A 22763-nucleotide genomic window follows, 5' to 3' on the forward strand; every position below is an offset into this window, starting at 1 on the left:
CAGCGGCCACGGCTCACGGGCCCAGCCGCTCCGCGGCACGTGGGATCCTCCCAGACCGGGGCGCGAAGCCGGTTCCCCTGCATCGGCAGGCGGACGCGCAACCACTGCACCACCAGGGAAGCCCCTTGATTATATTATTATCGTGTAGTCCAGATGCTCCAGGATAGGTAAATGTAGAATAATCAAGAAATTATTATGGGCTGTAGCAGAATATCATCATCACCCTACCAAACAGCGAGGTGAGCAAAGGAGAAAGGATACCATTCAGCACTGGCGCTAACAGCAGCAGTGTTGGGGATATTTTACATCTTTCTCTGAGACTATTTTTCTCATCTATTTGTTCATTGTTTTTCTCTTCTCCCCTACCCCCACTCCTATCAATTTTCAGGCAGTAAGTGTCAGGAAGCAGTCCCCACCATCACCACCATCCATTTCCTCTTGTTTTGCTCTCTGGAAATGAAAAGGTCCAGCTATTCTGCAGGCTCATAAGTGGAAGCAGAAAATGATCAGCATTTAATCAGCAAGTACGACTGAGAGCCCGTCATCATTACTTCCTTCCTCACCCTCGTCCTCTTCAGGATAAGCGTTCCCAACTCGTTTTACTCACTTTTTAAATGTTTTTGATAGGGCCAATCTTTTATTTTTTTATTATTTTTTTTGTGTGTGTGGTATGCGGGCCTCCCCCTGCTTCGGCCTCTCCCGTTGCGGAGCGCAGGCTCAGCGGCCATGGCTCACGGGCCCAGCAGCTCCGCGGCACGTGGGATCCTCCCAGACCGGGGCGCGAACCCGGTTCCCCTGCATCGGCAGGCGGACGCGCAACCACTGCGCCACCAGGGAAGCCCAGGGCCAATCTTTTAATACTTTACAATATTTAGTTACTACATTTTCTCTTTGTCTCTTCTAGTCCTAAAATGGAGATGCAAATTTCTTTAAAAGGTTGAGGCCACCATCTAACTCCAATCAAATAAATTCTTTCGTTCTCTGCTCATCATTCTAGCAGGCTTAGCTAGATTAATAAAGAAAATAAAATTCAAAGGATGAGATGGTTCATTGAGAGACCTTTCCTGTGAGACAAAATATGGGCCTTAAAAGAGAAAATACATCCATACACACAACTAATTCCAGCTAGTGAACTATTGTTCACAAATTTAAGGTAGACTGCTCTGAATCCAGATTATATATAGAAACACAGTATTTTTAAAACTATGCATAAGTTGATTCCATATTAAAAAAAACTCAAGTGTTCTCTTAGTGGTAAAAATTCTTTAAATTACTATATAATTTTAATATTTTAGGCTATATAATTTTCATATTTTAGGCATGATTAATATTTGTTACTAAATTGTTCATTGAATTGTTAACTTGAATTTATTCGATTATTAGATTTAACATTTATGATTAAATTTTCCAAAGATGGGTGGTGAGTCAGGAAGACGAGAATTAAGTGTATTACAGATGAAGGGCTTACCATAGCCCAGTTGGGAGATAATGAAGTCAAATTCCTCGATGCTGTGGATACTTGCCAGGTCACCACCTTCCTTCCTACATGCAGTCAAGGCATCTCTTTGGATTTTCTTCTCTTCTCTGTAAATCTTGTAACAGTGACCTGCATACGGCCACCACTGACTTGGACAGTTGGTGGGCACATCACTTTCTAGGAAAAAAAAAAAAGAGTTTGGAAAACATTTGAACGTTTTTTTAATTGTTTTTAAAATTTTTAAATTTGACAATATTTTCTATCATTCTCTATAGGAAACAGTTCATAGTCATAAGCAAATATAGCTAATATTTATTTTTCCATTTTTTGGCATAGGTATTCACAAAAGATCGACGAGATTGTGTTTGCTTTTAGACTAAGGATGATATGGAAGTCATCTTTCATTTTAAAATAAAGCCAAATAAGAAATCTGTTCTTATTTTCAACTGTACCTACAACAAGGCCACAGTAACATACAATAGATTGTCTCATGTCGTCTGCATTTTATCATCGGCAGACCTGTCCTAAGCATGTTCTATAAACACTGGAAGCACAAGAGCTTTGTCATATAATGTATTCATTCCTCAAAAGATTTCAATTTACCTCTATTCTACAGACATTAGGAAGCCATCCATTCCTCAGAGGATGGGCAAGACAAGGCAGGCAGGAGAAAGACGTGCTGACACAGGGCCTAGAATGGGTGGGGGGCAGGAGGGGGGGGTCACCAAGGAGCCTCTGAAACCATGGCAGTGTGAGCCGGCCACCTGTGCCTTTGAACGAACCCATTGCCGTGGACTTGCTCCCAAATGACACAGAACAGTGCAGAAATCACAGGGACTTCGATTCCAAAGTCTTTCAGGCAAAATCTGAATCTGCCACAAGCTGTGTGATGCTGGGTCAGTCACATCACATGAACCAAACTATCCACGTGGACTACTTGCTCCCAAATGACACAGAACAGTGCAGAAATCACAGGGACTTCGATTCCAAAGTCTTTCAGGCAAAATCTGAATCTGCCACAAGCTGTGTGATGCTGGGTCAGTCACATCACATGAACCAAACTATCCACGTATGTAAAAAATTGTAAATGATATTAATGCTAGTACTAATATTAAACTACCCATCCTCACTGTGTGCTTCTGCACTTGAGATAATACGACTATAAATTACAAATACGACCACCATGTTTATTTAATCAAACCAGTAACAGTGACCAATGTCCTAATTACTGCAACTAGCAGTCAGGGTCAAATTTCACGACCTTGATTATACCTTACAAACATGCATTGTGACAGTAATGAGCCAGGGAAAGTGACAGTAACAACGTTCGAAGGCAAGAGACTCGCTTTATTCATCCTCATATAGGCCCAGAAATGGCACAGGGCCTGGCACAGAGTAAGTGTCATGAATTGTTGGTCAAGAAAAAGAACTGAAGTTATATTTACTATACAACAGCTTATTATGACCATTTTATGGATGCTATTTCAAACAGCAACTGAGCAATATATCTTGCTTAAAGAGGGACTATATTGCCAAATGAATGTCAATTTCTGTATTTAAGTTTGATACTAAATGTTCTCAAATGTGCTGCCTTAGTAAAGGTTCAGTATAGGGCGCCTTTGTTATCTGTTTCATGTAACAGTTCCATAGTCTCCCAAAGTCTGGGAATGTCTGCGTCACCTTTGTATAAGCTCAAGATTCTGTGTACAGTCATTCAAGTAAATAGGCAGTCCTGACATCCAAACACTGTATTATTATAACAGAAAAATGCATATTTTTAGAAAATCTATTCCTTCTATACAGTTCCAGTGGTTACCAAAATTAAAAAAAAAAAAAAAGGTTAGTATCACTCTGGAGCCCTCTTGTGGGATATTTTAATTTTGCTGCTCGAGAAGCTGAAAATGATGCCAGCACATGCTGAGGGCTTCAAAAACGAAACAGATGCACTTTTAAAATATTTCAAAACATGAAAACAACCAATGAAGAGGCGTCCCCTGGGGCAGCCACAAACAATGGCTTATTCTTGTACAGCAACACTGTCTGACTGAAATAGAACATAATCCACAAATGGGAGCCACGTATGGAATTATCAATTTGCCAGCTGCCATGTTAAATACAAGTCTCAAGAGAGACAGGTGACTTTCTTTATAATAATACATCATATTTAACCCAATATATCCAAAATATTATCATATCAATATATAATCAATTAAATAATAATGAGATCGTTTACTTTTGTTTTTCATGCTGTGTCTTGTGAGTCGAGAGTGTATTTTACACTCACAGCAAATCTTTGTTGGAACTAGTCGCATTTCATGTGCTCAGTGGTCACATGTGGTTAGTGGCTACTGAACTGGACAGTGTAGCTCTCGCCAACCTAGAGATCATGGATGAACAGGGTGGCATTGCAAAGACAAGCAGGGGACGAGGTGGAACCCTTGCCCGAGAGAGTCACCCATAATGTATGCTTCATAATCCTAACTCTGATATGCTTTTCCAAGCTCTGGTTTATTTGAGTTTATAGATAAGATAGAATGATTAATCCAGGAAGTATAGAGAAATTCAAAAACCAATGGGAAGTGAAAGTTAGCAAGTGAAGCAAGTAAGGCATGTAACCGAGCAGGAGCCTAGGGGGCCTTCCTGGGACAGACCCCCTTCCCATATCCTCTGCTGTAGCTCCTCTCTGAAGTACCCAGATAATAGTATCTGATGGACATTTCCTGAGTTGTTTCACAGATGCTAAAACCACCACCAAATGGAAGAAATTAACTACTTGATGATCATGAGCGTGTTGGCACCTAAGGATTGATAACATTAACCCCTGGGACACTGCCCTGTTCCCTCACCATCAACCAATCAGAGAATTGTGCACAAGCTGATCACATACCCTGCAACCCACCTCCCTCACCTGGCCTTTACAAATGCTTTCCTGAAACCCATAGGGGAGTTCAGGGTTTTGAGCACTAGCTGCCCTGGACTCCTTGCTTGGCACCTGCAATAAACCCTGCAATTTCCTTCACCCCAACCCAGTGTCAGTAGATTGGCTTTACTGCACGCAGACCAGCAGACTCAAGCTTGGTTCAGTAAGAGGCATAGCAGAGAAATAAGAATAATGGACTGAGTGCTTGACAATATGAACAAACATTCACAGGAAGAACAAGTGTTAGTATTTCCACTTAATAGATAGGAAACTAAAACTGGGGGGTTAAGGAACAAGGCCAAGTTACAGAATTCCGCCTCCTTACCTCAGACATGATAAAACCACCATTCTCCTCATCCCCTAAGTGGTAATTCCAAATCTTCTGGAGGAGAATTATATGAGCTCTTCCAAGAGGGAAGGATTATATCGGTACCATTTCTCGTATGGGAGGAATAGAGGAGATGAAATACAAAAATGACTGAGGTCTCCCTGAGGCGTGCCCACAGCCATAAGGGTGACCCTGTAAAGTATAATCAGACCCAATAATGGGACCCTCATCTATATCCATTGGAGAGCTCCTCCATATTTGTATCCATTAAAATGGCAAACACCCACTCTTTGATCTGGCAATTCCACTTCTAGGAATAATCACACACATCAAATGACATATGTATAAAGTTACTCACTGCGGGATTAGTTACTCACTGCGGGATTGTTTGTAATAATAAAAAATTGGAAGTAAACTAAAGTTCCATTAATAGGGGACTGGTTAAAAAATATATGGTCTCTCCCCGCAATGGCTAATGTACAGCCATAAAAATGAACACAGAAGCTACCTATGCACTGTATGGAATGATGCCCAAAATTGTTATTAAGTGAAAAAAGTAGAGCAAAGTGTATCATATGCTGCCATTTGTATAAAACAGACAAAAAGAATTACAAACATATTTATTCATATATTCATAGAATAACTAGGTAAGGATACACACCCAGACACAGTTATTCAGAGAGGAACTGCAAATTTGAAGTAAGAACTGGAAGAAATTATTATTATTTATCATGTCGTACCTTGGACTTTCTAGCCATGTTGATCATATTTTAAAATAAATGAAATTGCTTTTAAAAGTCAAGGAGCAAAAAAAGTAAAGAATGCCATGCTGTCAGATTTCCCAAGCAGAATATATATATACATACATAAATGACCTTGAAGTATTACGTGTCTCTCCAAAAACAGCTGATGGTGAAAAGAATATATCAATAGTTACTTTGCTTTTTGTCAATTTGAAGGAAAGAATGCATTCTGGGCTTAGTAGCTTAATTCTTCTATAAAATTATAATAGAGAGCATAATTGCATTTTTTCCCGCTGGTCTAGCCTATATATAAAATTCAGCGACTACTTCTGGGATGTTTTATTCCATTTTGGTGAAGACTTCAGTGTATATGTTAAACTAAATAACACTGGCGCCCAGATACGCCATTAAATAGTGAGGACATAATAAAAACATCCCTTTCAGATACTGATTTCCTAGCTTGGATTCCAGTTTTGTCACATGTGCGAGTTTTTTATATCCTCTGAATATCTTTTTCCTCATCTAAAATGTGTGAATAATAATACCTACCTCATAGGGCAGCTGTGAAGATAAGATTTTTATTAACGCTGTGTCAAAGGCTTTGCTCATGCCCAAACACTCCAGAACACTCAGGAAAGGTTAGCAACCAACAAAAAGACATTCTGTAGGAATATCATTAAGTTGATACCATAAATGATCAACAAAACCTGTCATTGCCTACAGTTAGGACTAGACTGTAATTTGATCTTTAAATTATAATATTTTATACACTTCAGATCAAATAGATCACTTACCTGAGGGGATAACAAAAGAATTCAAAGTTGTGTTGCCCTTTTTACAAATATAGCCTAGTTTCTGAACACACTGCAGATTTTCCCACTTAGCACTTTTCCCGGGATTCAGTGACACACAGCTTTTTCCTGGTTCAGCTGATGGACTTCCTTTGGGGAAAAGAAAAAAATAAAAGTGGGACTATTATAGGAATTACAAGTAGATAGACCCCCCAGAGCCTCGTGTGTTTAACCTTGGCATTTAATGGATCCCCACCCTTTCGGCTACACATTCACAAATAAATATTTACTGCCTGCAGAGCAAAAGACATGTTGGGTGTCTATTTGTTTTCTCATTGTTGGATCATTCCAGTACCTGAAATGTTGATTATATAAGTTTACTTCTTTGAAATAAATTTTTCCCCACAATATCAAACAATAAAGCTAAGCATTAAACCCTGAACAATCTTCACACTGGGTTATTTTATGTATGATAGGGGGGTAAATAACAAAAGAATACACGATGTTCCAAATCAGCCATATTCAACATTGTCAACACCTCCCCAAAAACCTAAGTCAAGCTAACTGTGAGGACCAGCCAGAGAATTTCTGGACATGGGAAAACTTTCTCCAGTTAGAAAGAAGAGGCAGGAAAGAAGGCAATAGGAGGAGAAAGAGAAGGAAAGAGATGCTAGAAGCAGCAATGTGCCATAGTAAATGCTGATAAAGTACTCCCAGAGCTCAGAGTCTCTCTCAAGATTTTCAACTCAGCCTATTGAAGAATATTTTTAGCAGCTAACCTCTCATCTCATTGCTTACTGGAAACTGACTAAAGAACCAGGTCAGGGCTTCCCTGGTGGCGCAGTGGTTGAGAATCCGCCTGCTAATGCAGGGGACACGGGTTCGAGCCCTGGTCTGGGAAGATCCCGCATGCCGCAGAGCAACTAGGCCCGTGAGCCACAACTACTGAGCCTGCGCGTCTGGAGCCTGTGCTCCGCAACACGAGAGGCCGCGATAGTGAGAGGCCCCCGCGCCGCAATGAAGAGTAGCCCCCACTTGCCGCAACTAGAGAAAGCCCTCGCGCAGAAAAAAAGACCCAACACAGCAAAAAATAAATAAATTAATTAATAAACTCCTACCCCCAACATCTTAAAAAAAAAAAAAAAAGAACCAGGTCAAGTCAACTTTCTTAGTGCAATCGATACATGCATCGATACCCACATTTCTCATGCTTTTCCACCACTTTAATAAATGATTTTGAAACCAGTGCTCTAAAAACTTGCTCCATCTCACAAGAGAAGACAGGGTGATGAGTCACATATTGCCAATGATTCTGCTTTGTGACCTCTGACATGTTTACGACCTGGACCTGGACCACACTCTCCCTTCCCGAAAGATGGGAATCACATCACCTGCTCCATAAAGCCTTTGTCAAAAATTTTTGGAAGTTGCTTGAATAGCACACAAAGGAAAAATTGTTAGTGATAAGGATAAAGATGTTTTTTAAACGTGTTGATAGTATGACCAAACTTCCAGTATAACTGAACTAACAGATAAGGTACCAGTACTGGAAAGAAACTTTCAGAAACAATAATATATTTTACAGCTAACGGTTATGATTTAATATATGAGCTGGTAAACCATAGTAATACAGTTATTTATCAATAGAACACCAATACCTACTTTAATATATCAACTCTTTGTCTTTAAATGGTTACTATAGTTATATATTTGAATTCACACTTCTATACCATTTGTATAAAATATCCTCACTTCAAATGCAGATGTATTTTAATAGATGCTTTACTTGGTAAGTTCTCAATTGAAGGCTGATTGAACAATTTATACAATAACAACTTCTAATGTTCCACAAGGTTTCTAATTTTCATTTAAAGAAACTCTCATATTATTTCAGAAGGTGGTTTAATTTTGCGCCTACTTCTCAGGAATTGGTTTAATAAGGAAGGACATTTCTTTTCCTTTCTCATTAATATTCCAATTTCATTCCTCACTTTCACCGAATCTAGACCCCTCAATTTTCTCACTGAACTCTCAGAATGCAAGTGGTTAAATATTACAATAATCATCACTTAAAATTGAGTAATAAATAAAATGATCTGCCTACAGTAATTAAGCAGCGAAGAGTAAACTCTAATCCCCCAACAGATGATTATTATTGTCTAATGATCTGACTAAGCCAAGTGGCATTCTCCAATTTAGTGTGACTGAGTCAGTAAGCAGACAAATCAAATTCTCACTCATAAATAGCACATCTTATATTCCCTTGCAGCACTGTTTACTCACCATATTCCAGAGGAAAGCAGAGCTGACTCTTAGGGACAGCCCTGTAAGCATCATGCATCGAAGGAGTACATTGAAAGTCAAATTTCATAGTAAAATCTAATCAGCTTAAACCAACGTATGTCCTCCAAAAATTCCCTCTCATGTTTTAGCATATTCTGAATATTATCTATTTATTTCCAAGCTTTTCTGTTTCTTTTTAATACCATAAGTCGGTAACATGGAAAATGGAGAGTTTAATTTTCTAAGCCAAATGCAAAAACAATTCGACGGCTTTAAGAAAGAAGTCTGACCATATGAAGAAACACCACACCAGTATTTTCTATAGCAGAACTGGTAAATGAAAATGTGATCCATCCTTTCCCACACCTACGGCAGACATCACTAATCCTTACCTGCACGCTTTCCTAATAAATCAAGATTAGTACAGGACGGGGCCTGGGTTGGGAGTGGAGAATCATACTCAGTAGAGTGTATTAAGCAGCCACTAACAATGGTTGGTATTGGTGAATAAGATCAAGACTTTTTGCCATCATTGGTCCTTTTGTTTTCTCAGAATAATTTCTGTATGTGTAAAACATCTTTATCATCTAGTCTCCTTTTATGATCTGTTACCTCTATGTTACAACAATATAGAAATAATTAGCTGAGAGCATTTTCTGTCCTCCAAAAAATGGGAAAGCCGTTGAAGGCTTGATCATCCCTTGTGTTTTTCTACAACTAAACTACAAACTGTCAACAAAACTGCTCATGAATGATTCTGCTAGTATGGAATATTACAATCTGTGGCTGGTATTATTTTTAATCCAACTCTAGTTGGAAAAATCCAACTCTATTTTTCTCCTATTAAAAATAGGAGAAAATGGCGTCAACGTAGACCTTCAGATCATTATAACGATGACAGAAATATTGCAAATATCTCATGGCTCAAGATAATGAGAAATTCTCCAGCCTAAAACAATTTAAATTTCTTAAATTCATAGTGTGTGTGTAGATGTAAATAAATATGTATAAAATCTTTGAATATACTATATGTAGCATTATATATTATATATATATATCATAAATATAAAATCAAATTTTTGAATATAATACCTAACAAATCACGGATGCTCTGAGAATATACACTTTAACAGAGTCCTCTATTGACCTGTGTGATTATCCTTCCAGACAAGTCCTTATCCCAGAAAGCTGGAATAACCTTATGGTGTTAGAGTATTCAAATCTAGCTGGCAGGTTTCAAAGCAAGGTGAGAAATAAACTGTACGTGATGAAATCTCCCAATTCTTCTCTTTGAGATCTACATGTGAGCTGATGAAGGTCTCCATGGTACCTAGCTAAATTAAATGCAGATGAATTCAACCAGCTTAACGCCACCAAGTTTATCAGATGAGCTTAACCCTACCTGGTAGCCAGTTCAAATATCGGAACGGACTGCCCCCACTCCACTGCCATCCACTGTTGAAACTCAGACTGTTCAGTCCAATCCAGAGTCCTGAAGTCAAGGAACTGGTTAACCCTTTATGACAAAAGCAAAACAAAAACAACACTGACATTCAGAAAAGATGGTGAAATCAAATTCAGAATTAGGTACTTGAATCAAAATGTACTAGAGAGAAGTAATGAAAATCATGCCAAGCATGTCTCCTTTGATCCTCTCATCAGCAAGTACAACCATTACCTCCATGGGCATGGAAAGAAACTGAGGTGAGAACACAGATAAGCCAGGAACGGTCTTGCTAAGGGTCTAACCCAGATGTGACCAGGCTTCAGTCCCCAGCATCTTGATGACTTCTATAGGATCGTGTGAATGTGCTTCTAATTTGGAGAAGACTGTCTTTGACTATCATCAAACAAAAACACGTTTACTTCATTGTAGAGTAAACCTAAGATTCATTTTGTATCAAAGTCACCGTTTTCTATCATGAAAAAGTTTAATACACATTTCAATCTATATCACTCTCATAAGTTATTACCCGACCTCATATTTTTGAACTTACTCTCAGAATTTTATTTGATGACACTTCTAAAAATCCATTTTTTCCTCATGAAGATGATGATTAAAATCTAAACACTAAGTGCTTGTGCTACTATGAATAACACTTTACTTAGGCAGCTAATAAATCATAACTACAGTGTTTCAAAGTCTGTGCTAGGCCTGAGATGCAATAAAAAACAAAACAGAAGCAACATGGACCTCAGCCCGGCCAGGTTAAACAGCTCTAATGTGTTATCACCTATAACTTTTTAAAAACCATGGATTTGCTGTTCTCTCTATATTCTTTATAGCTGATTTAAAAGAATTAATGAAAAGGAAAACTATCCTTTGCCTTAAATAAAATACCAACCTGAAGTGTCTATAAACATAAAGGGTAGTCATAAATGGACCACTTTATATTTACTGTTCTCTAGAGCATATATTCCCCAGTCAAATCTTTTCAATGGTGAGAATAACCACTTACTATATTCAGGGCACTGTTTTCGCTCGTTTTCAATCCTCACAAACTCTAATTAGGTGTTGCCACCTCCATTGTACAGATTAGGAATTGGACACCCAAGGAGTTTAGATGTCATGTGCAGAGTTGAAATTTAAACCCAGGTTCTTTTTGGGATTTAATTCCCCGACCAGGGACCAAATCCACGCGCCTGCATTGGAAGCACGGAATCTTAGCCACTGGACCGCCAGGGAAGTCCCTAAACCTGGGTTCTTATGACATCAAATCCCAGACCGTTTATTTCTGATGCAGCCAACTAAGCTATCCAAATTCACCAGAGTTTTCCCCAATTTTTCATTAGCTGATATACATACACATTCATGTCACAAATTCAAATGAAAGGGGATTACAGTGACTCGATGCCCCAGAATCGTATCTCACATTTTTTGCCCCCCAATCCCATAAAAGCACAGATCACGTTCTTGGAGAAATGTGACCTGAATGCTGTTAGTTTATTCAGCATCTGGCAGAAAGGCACTGACAAAGGGAGAACCCACTTGAGGATATTGACTAGGTTGATATTGATTGGGTAGGTTGATGCTTAATGAACTGAACTGAATCCAATACTGGAGTTACTTACTGAAAAGTAAACCCTATTGTGTAATTTCTTTAAATAAAGTAATAAAAATGGGATGAAATTAACTGCTAGCATGTAAAAAGTCAGTGAAAATTACTTCAGAGTCACTTATCTTTATCAAGCGTTCTAGAAAAAAAAGTCTGAGTTAGTACAGCTCTTGCCCTTAGGTACTTTGTACACCTTGAGAGGTATCTCGTCCAGTGCCTTCATTTTACAGATGAAGAAACTGAGGACAGAGAGGTTAAGAAACTTGTGGAGAGTGAAACAGAGGATTAGTAAATTAGGACTTGCACCCAGGGTTCACTTTGGTGTTTCCAGTGAATTCAACCCTTGTTTAAATTAAATTTGCCTGTGAGTTACTATTATTGATATAATACACCTTCAGATAAGTTTACATGTTAGAGCACCTTTAAGTAAAGAACCATGAACTAAAAAGATATTTCTGATAAATGTCATCCCTCTCCAAACAACAGTCCATGGCAGAACTCACTCTGGTTACCTGTGAAGGCTCAGCATTAGGTTCTCCGAAGTTGAAATTTTACCAAAAAATAAAATACTTATTACAAGCTATGTCAAGGAAATGACATTATCAAAAGGGAAAAGCTTCATATTTCTTTAGTCTTAAATCTCTGCAGTAAGCATCAACAAGTACGACTGCATTCATTGAAAAGAAAATACTGATAATGAAGTGGTAGAAATTCATTCAGAGTAAATCAATTGTATAGTTATTCATCTCATTGATGGTTTCCCTTTAGTTTATTAATTATTTTACATAGTTATGAAAACTCTTTTGAGTACTAAACTATTACTTATGTCTCTTTAGGGTAAATTAAAGAAACCAGCAAAAACTGCCATCTCACCTCATTCATGTAAAGAGATAACTTATAAGGTGTCAGGAGGAGATGCCTGTCTACTAGTCTGTACCTTAGAAATGTCATTCTGGGATCAGTGTCATGTTGATACTATATTTTATGTTAATAATTATTCTATTAAATACCACTGAACATTGATTTTTTCATAAATTATTTTTCTTATTGAAATATAGTTGACATACAATATTACATTGGTTTCATGTATACTACACAGTGATCTGACATTGCATACATTATGAAATGATCCCCACAATAAGTCTAGTGACCATCTGTGCCCATACAAAGTTATTACAATATAACTGACCATATTCCTTATGCTGTGTATTGTATCCCCATGACTTTGTTATGTAACTGGAAGGTTGTACCTCTTAATCCTCTAACTATTTCACCTACTCCCCACCTGCCCTCCCTTCTGGCAGCCACCCATTTGTTCTCTGTATCTATGCATCTGTTTTCATTTTGTTTTGTTTTCTAGATTCCACACACAAGCGAGATCAAGAGGTATTCATCTGTCTCTGACTTATTTCACTTAGCATAATACCTTCTAGATTCACCCATGTTATCACAAATGGCAACATTTCATTTTTTATGGTTGAATAATATTCCATTGTACGTATGTATATACACCACATCTTCTTTATCCATTTGTCTATCAGTGGACACTTAACGTTGTATCCATATCTTGGCTATTGTAAATAATGCTGCAATGAACACTGGAATGCATATGTCATTTTGAATTAGCGTTTTTGGTTTTTTTCCAGGTAAATAATCAGAAGTAAAACTGCTGGATCCCATGGTAGTTCTGTTTTTAGTTTTTTGAGGACCCTCCATACGGTTCCCCATAGTGGCCGCACCAGTTCACACCCCCACTGACAGCACATGAGGGGTCCCTTGTCTCCACATCTTGGCCAACACTTGCTATTTGTTGTCTTTTTGATAATAGCCACTCTAACGGTGTGAAGTGGTATCTCACAGTGACTGTGATTTGCATTTCCCTGATGATTAATGATGTTGAGCATCTTTTCATGTGTATGTTTTCTTTGAGAAAACGTCTCTTCAAGTTGTTTTGGTTTTTCTCAGGCTTTGGGGGTCTATTTTTGATGTTGGGTTGTATGAGTTCCTTGTATATGTTGGATATAGCTATTCCCCAGAATCAAATATTCTGGTATGTTTTAAAATTTTTAATAAAATACTCATATCTAAGTTTTCAAAACTATGAAGTTTTGAACAGAACTGGAGGAATAAATAAATTAGATTTTGCCTGAGATTGCTTAATTAAATTACTGTGTTTGGCATGATGAGAAAAGATGATCACTCTTTAAGGAAATTATCCTTTGAGACTCTCCTTATCTATTCTAGGTACTCCTAGGCTTGTTTTGAAGAATTACATTAAGTAATACTTCTTAAAACAGGGCCTAATACATAGTATATGCCCAGTAAATGTAAGCTATTGCTATTATTAATATTATTATTATTGTCACTACTCCATGTTGAATTCGGGTCGGCAAAAAGTGTGATTTACAAACAAATTTCAAGCTTTGTGTTAAATATATCACTTAAAGCTGATGAGCGCCATCCACAATTTTTTCTCTAATGTGTTTGTAATTTTACAAAGAAGATGACCAAATTTTTTTAGTATTATTACACAAAGCATCAATTCCACATGCTAAACTTTTTAATGTTTAATTTTCCTGCACGTATCGTCTGAAACAGTTTATACCTCCTTTTGAACTTAGTTGTAATAGAAGACGTATTACTGTCCAATGGTGCACTGTATTGTTCTTTTCTATACTGTGGTCCAATTTGTTCTCCACCCAGCACCATATGGAAACTGGCAAAAACAATCAAAGTAACTAGGCAATTTCACTTCCTATATCTTATTTCAGTTCTATAAATCCTAATCCTGCACATATATAGTTATAACGCTGATTCAGGAACTGAGGATCCAATAGGGTGTCCCAACATTTTTAAGGGTAGAAGAAGAAGAGATGATGAAATGACTCTGGGTGATACAAGAATTGGCCGCCGGGCCGAAGCCGTTAACCCAGCAGATGATGTGAAATCAGATTGCCAGTTTAGAATAAATTTACTGGAGCAAGGAGCTGCTGGCATCTAAATTAAAGGTTCTCTTTAGTGCTTTGGGGGCCACCAGATCCTTGCTTATTTTTAAGTGAGACCCAGGCAGAGCGTAATGGAAAGACAGTGCTGAATTCCAATACAGTTATTTTCTGAACGTGCAGCATTAGGCAAAATTCCTACCTTCTCCCTCCTAATCTGTTATCTATAAAGTGGGGACAATATTACTCATTTACAAGGTTGGTGTCAGCTTTAGAAATAAAGCTCAGTGTCTGACACACAGCAGCTGTTTAATTAATAACAGCTAATTTGATCTCAGAGTCATAAGAGGCTTATACCTTTTTGAAAAATGAAATTTACTACTCAAAATTCTCACATAAAATAAATCATATTTTAAAAGGGTAACTATGTGTGGTTTTTAAAAAATGTTAGCGCCCTATTTTCCACAATGGAGTAGATGACAATCCCTCACTCACACCAGGATTTTCTAGTCTTCCCCAATATACGCCGATAAATCCCAAATGTCATGAATATCTTCCCTCTAGAAAATCAAAAATCTGGTTTATTTTTTAAATTCCCCGTCAGACTTTTTTTGTCCCCTAATGCATGGCATTTTTGACTTAAAGAAAAGCAGGAAATATTACAAATCTCATTCGAGAAGTCATTCCTACCCGGATTTCAGTTAAAATTTGCTGACTGAAATTCCGGAGGCTTGGATAAGATTCAAATAAGTATCTGAGGTGAACTCAGCCTCCCAATCTCTTAGGGCTTGTTTGCGCTCCTGGGCACACAGTAATAGTCCTTGCTGATTAGAGAAGCATTTCCTGCAGCCAGAAGCCCGATAGCGGAGCCAGGAATGAGGAAGTGAGTGGAGGGCCCAGAGATGCTGTCCTGCTCACATAGCCCCTTTCCCCTAGCAACTGGGCAAGAGTTCAAAAGTAACCTGTGCTCTGTCCCTTGGCTTCCAGAAAGCCAGAAAACAAGCAAAACTCAGAAGAGTCAAGATAACGCAACCCACAAACAGATTCCTTTAAAAAAAAAAAAAAAAAAAAAAAGACCTGCAGCCAGAAGCCCGATAGCGGAGCCAGGAATGAGGAAGTGAGTGGAGGGCCCAGAGATGCTGTCCTGCTCACATAGCCCCTTTCCCCTAGCAACTGGGGAAGAGTTCAAAAGTAACCTGTGCTCTGTCCCTTGGCTTCCAGAAATCCAGAAAACAAGCAAAACTCAGAAGAGTCAAGATAACGCAACCCGCAAATAGATTCCTTTAAAAAAAAAAAAAAAAAAAAAAAAAAAGCCAAGTGAAACCATTTCAACTCTGAGTTTTCTCTAACCCGTGCAAGCCAGCACAAATCACACCAGGATTGTCTCAACTCATTCTCTCTTCCTTAATCACCTACATAAATTTTGTCTTATCTCTGTTTTCCTCTTTTTCTCCTTATTTTTACACACGGTTGCAAATATTGGTCCCTCTGTACTTTGCCCCAATACTGCATACAAAGGCCCCAAGGACCAACACGAAACAGAATCACTCAGCAGACGGAGGCATAAGCCCGTCTCTGAGTTCACCAATGCCCATAGTGAGGTCGTATTGCTTTTCTATTGTCAATCTCTTTAATGATGGCCGAAAGATAATGGTGGCTTGCAGCCTATACTGAAAGCAGAAAATTTTTAAATGTTACACTTGGTACAAAAAAGATTTCATTACAGTGGAGCTAGTATTCATGATTTAGCCCTCAGAAATGGACTAGAAGTAGAAAAATCTTTCTCACCTAATAATGCTTTGGGTATTTCACAAGGTGGTGCTAAAAAAAAATTCACGTTACATTTTTTTTGGCCCAAAATGGAATGCAATCAACATCTTCAAATTCAATTAAAAAATAATAACTTATAGGAGAAGTGTGTTCCAATTGATGGAGAGGATCATCTGAGAAAAGCTGGAGAAAGGGAATCCTAGGTGATGGGACAGGCTGGGGACAGCTCTGTCCCTTGTAACAGTTCACACACACTCTCCCACTGCAGCATAGCAGCCTCAGGTAATCGCCCCCAAGGTCCCCCAGCTTCACAGAGCTGGGGCCCAGGCAGTCAGGCTCCTGAGTCTATGCTCCTTACTCCTGAGCTCTGCTGCCTGCTGTCCAGGCAGATGCAATCTGTAGGCGTTGCTGATACAGCAGGTACTGTACACAGTGCTTTGCCAAGTGTGGTCCCCATCCACTTGCCCTAGAATCACCTGGAAATTTGATAACATGCAGATTCCAGGACCCCACATCATACCTACTGATCTACAGTCTCTGGGGTTTGCACCCAGGCAGCTTCACTTTAACAAAGTTCCCTGGTGATTGATAAGCAACTTCACACTTAAGAACCACTGTCTTCTTGCCATAAACTGACCACTGGTCCAAACGTGAGGCTGAATTTCTAAATAATGGTTTTTCTTGTGTTGCATCCTCATTTGTCAGTCAGCAAACATTCCTTGAGACTGTCTTTCCGGAAGGTTCTGTGAGAATCTCGTTAGGGGTGGGGAGGACATATTCACAAGACATTCCTCACTTTCAACCATCTGCCCCTCAAATCCATTCTCTACACAGCCTTCAATTTGCTTTTTTCATGGCACTTAACTATAATTTGTATTTATTTGCTTGTTTTCTTGTCTATGTGTTTTCCCCATTGGACTTTAAGCTCCACGTGGACAGGACATGGCAGGCTTTGGTCACTGCTGTGTCCCCAGGAGCTAGCACAATGCCTCACACAGAGAAACCGCCCATCTTGTAGAATGAATGAATGAATGAATAAAAAACGAATGTATTTATAGTCTTGTAGGAGAAGAGGGACATATGTAAGTAACCACTGTAAAAGTGGTAAACAAATAAGAGAAAGGCAGATGGAAATAGAGAAGACTGCATTTCAACTGTATAAAATGTGGGGAATTCTAGGTACAAGAAACGCCATGGGGACAGAGGTGCAGGGGAGAAAGTATGAGACATAGATGAGGAACCCAAAAGTTTTCTTTTGTCAAGACTGCAAAATGCACAAAGGGGAACAGCAGTCAGTGGACAGGTGACAGCCCCTGAATGCCAGGCAAAGGTGTGTTGTTAATTGGTTGATAGGAAATGAGAATCCACTAAGAGTTTTTGAACATGGTGGTCAGTGGATCAGAGATACTTTCAGCTAGTAAGCAGGGTCAGGGTGAACTGGAGGGAGGGGATTAGAGCAGGGAATTGAGGATGCTCTTTCTCCCACCCTTGTTTCTGGTCCTGATCTCTCTGCTCCTCAAGTGTGGATTGCAGAAAACAGACCCTCTCATCTCAAGCAAACATTAGCTCTTTTCATCTTCACAACCTTATAAGAACAAATGCTAAAAAAAAAAAAAACATTGTAGAAACAGTATCAGTAAGACCTGAAAACCATTAGAGTCTGGGAATTTGAAAGACAGGAGGCAAAAGGACATCTCTTCACTTGTCCCTGTTTGTGGTGGCAGCTCTTCAGTTTATCATGTTAAATTCTCCCATGCTAATGGAAAACCAATGACTTCAAGCTAGACCTAGAATATTTGACCAGTATGGCACCCGTGTCTTGTGTCCAAGAACGGCATCGCTAACTGATTGTAGCATCTTCTACTCTGAGCCCAAATAAACCCACCGAATCATTCTCAGCACAAGTTCTAGACACTGACACAACTGATAGAAGAAAGTTGGCTCATGAGATGAAACCTATTCGCTATCCCAGGTGTCTTTTTCAGGGTGCACTTTTGTCAAACCCTCTGCACCATCTGTTTAGGACTGACTCTATCATGATGTCTAGAATTATTCGTGCTGTATGCTTTTAAGTTAAACTATACAGAAATAAAATAATCAGGATTTCACAGCTTTGTTTTCTTTTTGCATCTTTACCTGTCAGGTATGTCTGCTCATGTATCTCTGTGATGCTCAAGAGTTCAGCATTCTGTTGTTGGCAGCTCTTCCTCGCCTGGTGCCAAGTTAAAGCAGATTTGGAATTTATCTGGTAGGAAATGCTGGTCAACGGATCTTTATTCCATAAGCTTTCACTGCCCTCAACTGTAAAAGAAGTCAAAAGGAATTGACTACATTATGTATGGAAAGAATTTTCAGTGAACAATTTTTTTTTTTTTTTTTTTTTTGGTACGTGGGCCTCTCACTGTTGCAGCCTCTCCCGTTGCGGAGCGCAGGCTCCGGACGCGTAGGCTCAGCGGCCACGGCTCACGGGCCCGGCCGCTCCGCGGCATGTGGGATCCTCCCGGACCGGGACACGAACCCGCGTCCCCCGCATCGGCAGGCGGACTCTCAACCACTGCGCCACCAGGAACGCCCCTATGAACAATATATGTTTTAAACAATCTTGGTAGCATTATTGCCTACAGCATTATCTTTTCCTTTTTTCTATCTTTTAATCAGTTTTAGAGTGACTATGAGATTTTCTTTACTCCTGAAATGAAGAGGGGGAGTTTTCAAAGATCGACCGCATTCCATCTCCTTCACGTGCCTCCAGAAAGACAGGGACTCAACATGTCTATTTTTCCATTAGGACACTTGAGATCAGATGAGTTGGGAAGTGAGGCAAATACACAGACTAAGAATAGAGATGCCAGCCCAACTTCCTTAATCTAGAAAAACAATAATAAAGGGAGAAGAGAAAATAAATATGTCTTCTCTCAGCACTGGATATTTCACCTGCACATTCTAGTCTGGTCTTTTTAGACCAAAGACACAGGCATTAGAGGGGAAGGTCATAGATTCCACAGACAGACTGACCAGGACCTGCCTCCAGACTCTGTCACTCACTGGTGAGTTAACCTTAGTTAAATTGTTAACCACCTCTGGAGTCTCATGTTCTTGTCTCCAGCACGTATTAAACATAGGTAGCTCCCGGCAATAGGTGATTGTTAGTTTTTCTTCCCTCAGGGTAAAACACCTTTTATTTTAAATTTTTTAAAATTTTTACCTTATTTTTCCCTTTGCTATTTTATGGTTCCCAATATACTCTATAAACTTGGCTATAGTCTATGAAAGGCCAATAATATAGATGGATAAATATTATTGATTGCATTTTACACATAAGATGTTTGAGAAATGAGTCAACAAATGAAATATTTTTGTGTGCTTCATGATATAAAAACTTCTCTTTTGTCTTTTTAATAATATAAAATTCTACTTACAAGTCATGTGAAGTCATAATCCTTTCATTTATTTATGAGGAAGAGAAAAGATTACATAAACTCTCAAATTTTCTGAGGGGTATTCAACTTACTAACAAATTGGACAGTTGTCCGTGTGTAGAGAGCCTACACCATATATATGCATACAGCCAACATTATATATACACATATAGCCCACACTTTATATATGCATGTAATTGTGATACTTTGGATCTGACAAGGAAGTGACCTTTTTCATATGCTTACCACACACTATGATATGAAATTTGTGGTTCATGAAACACCAAAGAGGAAGAAAAATATATCAACATTTCATTTGGGCAACAGCATAGACATTTCTAAGATGTTTTAACTATAAAATTATTATATATTCACATAAAAAATATATTTGAATTAGTAATGTTAAATTTAAATTACCACAATCTGAGGTGTTACTAGTTTAAAGTGCAAATGGATTCTTCGCCCTGTAAGTGAGATCACTCAGATGAGACTGGTTTGAGGGTTATTTGAAGACGGAGCTATTTTAAATAAATATTTTTAGAAATTTGGAGGTATTGCTTGTAGTGTGGTAGAAAGTGTGAGATATAAAAGAAGGAGGGGATGATTTTCTCATCCAGAAATGAAGGAAAGGGCTACAAATGACCATAGAAAGAAATGCAGTTTGATGCTTCTCTTCATTTAAAGAAAGCATACTTTGCATTTTAAATGAAGGAATTAAGACCTATTTCTCAATGCATGCATAGGTTTGCTGACTCTATATCTCTCCAAATTGTTCAAATTCCCACAGTAAAACAGCACAACTGACGCTGAAAACTAAAACTGCAAGCTATGGGGAATTGAGAGAAAGGAGTCTTTTCCTTTTCCTGTTCTCCTGATACTTGAAAATAAATGTCTAAATAGAAGGAAAACATTACAATAAACAATACAGAGGACAATGAAGAGCATATACTAAGTGTCACTAAGTGTCACTAGCTGGGACCTCATCTTCCTGTACTGAATCTGCTAGTTTAAGGCTAACATAAAATAAAATGTTCTTTTGAAAAAAACACAAAGCAAAGACAGTGAAAGAGTTTGGGAAACTGCAAAGCCCTTCAAGAAAGGCATGGAATGTATAAAATGTGCTTTAAAATTGTAATGCATATTGAAATCAAAAGTGTTTTAAATTTCCAGTTATTTTATTTTTACAATTAACTAGGCAAAATATATAATTTGCTTTGGAAGACATAAATTGGAACCAATGAGACTAAAAGCTCATTCTAGAGCTTACCCAGTTTATCCCTAAAACACATGTCTAGACAAGGTGTTGTTGTTTTTTTCTATGATTAGTGGCCGGCCATTTGTCCTCCATTTAATGACTCATTAAATCACACATGCAGCCAACAACGTCCCTGTCAACACCACGTAAGTGCAGGATGTTACAGCTGGACCCATGGGATCTGTAGCCCCACGACACTCCGTGATAACGGATTTAGCAAACACCATTCCTACAAAGTCCAGGGGGAGACGCCCCGCAATCACTGAGAAACAAGTCTGGCTTTACCTTATGGGGAAAAAGTTCAGTTTTGTTTTCAGACAAAAAGCCTTCTAACATAGAGATCAGACATCAGTCAACCTTTCATGGGAATCAAACCTTTAAAAGTTGTTATAAAACAGAAACGCATTAACCTCACCCAAGCATGGGAGAGCGGTTCCACCGTGAACACAGGAAGACTGAGTTTCTGCGGGTATTCACCCAGAACTGAGGGACTGGACCCAGAGGGGAATTACAATAATCTCTGGGGCTGAGAAATCAAATTAATTTTTAGTAAGATGTTTAGGGATTGAAAATCAAAAGCTAAATAAGCACAGTTCTTGGAATTCTGTCCTTAACTTGACAAACTAGGATATGTTCGTAAGTTGGACTGTTTTTTACACTAGCGCCTGGAGTACCGTGATGGTTGTGGATGTGTGATCCTGCCCGTTTAGTGGGTTAGTCTCACAATCAGCCCAGACTGTATCTGAGGCTCTGACCCAGTGCCCGCCCCTTGGCAGGACAGCAGGACACAGGAGCTCTGATCCACAGACTCTGAAGTAGCAAGAGTTTGGGGGTAAGAAGTTCAGGGGGAGGAAAAGGAAGGAGGTTCCGGCAGCAGGAGGAGGATGTGGGGTGATGGGGAGAGAGAAGCAAAGAACTCTTCCTCCTCTGTTTTCTTCAGCCCCATCCCTTCCTTCCAATAAGAACGCCCTCCTCCACCCCACCCAAAACCTGCTGCCCTGCTTCTTTATAAGTTCTTGAGCACGGAAAGGACACCAAGAATTTTTATGGCCCCCTCGGTTCAATACAATGCAATGCCACTTCTTTTGCATCATTGCAATAAGACTTACATTTTCATTTTAAAACCCCTTCAAGCATAGACATAACTCACTTCCACCGAAGCTATGTTAAATTAAATAATACTCTTCTTAAACTTAATTTAAGAAGAGTAACCTTACTATCATTTTCACAGTCAGGAACGCTTTTCATTTTACATTGACACAAAATTCAGGAGCCACTCACATCTCTCTCTCTCTTTCTCTCTCTCTCCATCAAAACCAATGCTGTGGCATTGCTTAAATTCTGTTTTTGATCTATAGTTTAATAAAGGTAAATCATTGGGGGGGGTTGGAAAATGGGATGCCCACCTGTGGCATTAAGTCTATATCATATACATATCATATACAGTATAATTTGCCCTAAAGTCTTAGAAAATAACTGACAGCAACAGTGGAACTTAAGGAGAAGTAGTAGTTAGTGAAAATAAAGGGGTCATTTGATGCAGCCTAGGGCTGAGCGTCAGAAGATCTGCGTTCTTGTCTTTGGCCAATATGGCTCACTCCGTCCATTATAAAATGGGGACACTGACACCCGTAGAGGGTTGTGGTGGAGTATATGATGGGATAGTAAATGAGAAATCACTTGGAGGGGGGCTTCCCTGGGGGCGCCGTGGTTGAGGGTCCGCCTGCCGATGCAGGGGACGCGGGTTCGCGCCCCGGTCCGGGAGGATCCCACGTGCCG

General features: G+C 39.0%; 1 protein-coding gene across 1 annotated transcript in view; it reads right to left on the reverse strand.

The window, feature by feature from the left end:
- Nucleotides 1-22763, reverse strand: part of MRC1 (mannose receptor C-type 1) — a 100627-nt gene that overhangs the window by 60256 nt on the left and 17608 nt on the right. Inside the window, exons 4-7 of the mRNA XM_007109853.3 lie at nucleotides 18447-18611; nucleotides 9945-10058; nucleotides 6263-6409; nucleotides 1469-1654 (exon numbers count right to left, since the gene is read on the reverse strand). Of these exons, the coding sequence (XP_007109915.1) occupies nucleotides 1469-1654; nucleotides 6263-6409; nucleotides 9945-10058; nucleotides 18447-18611 (612 nt within the window). The remainder of the gene's footprint in view (nucleotides 1-1468; nucleotides 1655-6262; nucleotides 6410-9944; nucleotides 10059-18446; nucleotides 18612-22763) is intronic.

This window comes from Physeter macrocephalus, chromosome 11 (assembly GCF_002837175.3).
Source record: "Physeter macrocephalus isolate SW-GA chromosome 11, ASM283717v5, whole genome shotgun sequence".
Classification (NCBI taxonomy): Eukaryota; Metazoa; Chordata; class Mammalia; order Artiodactyla; family Physeteridae; genus Physeter; species Physeter macrocephalus.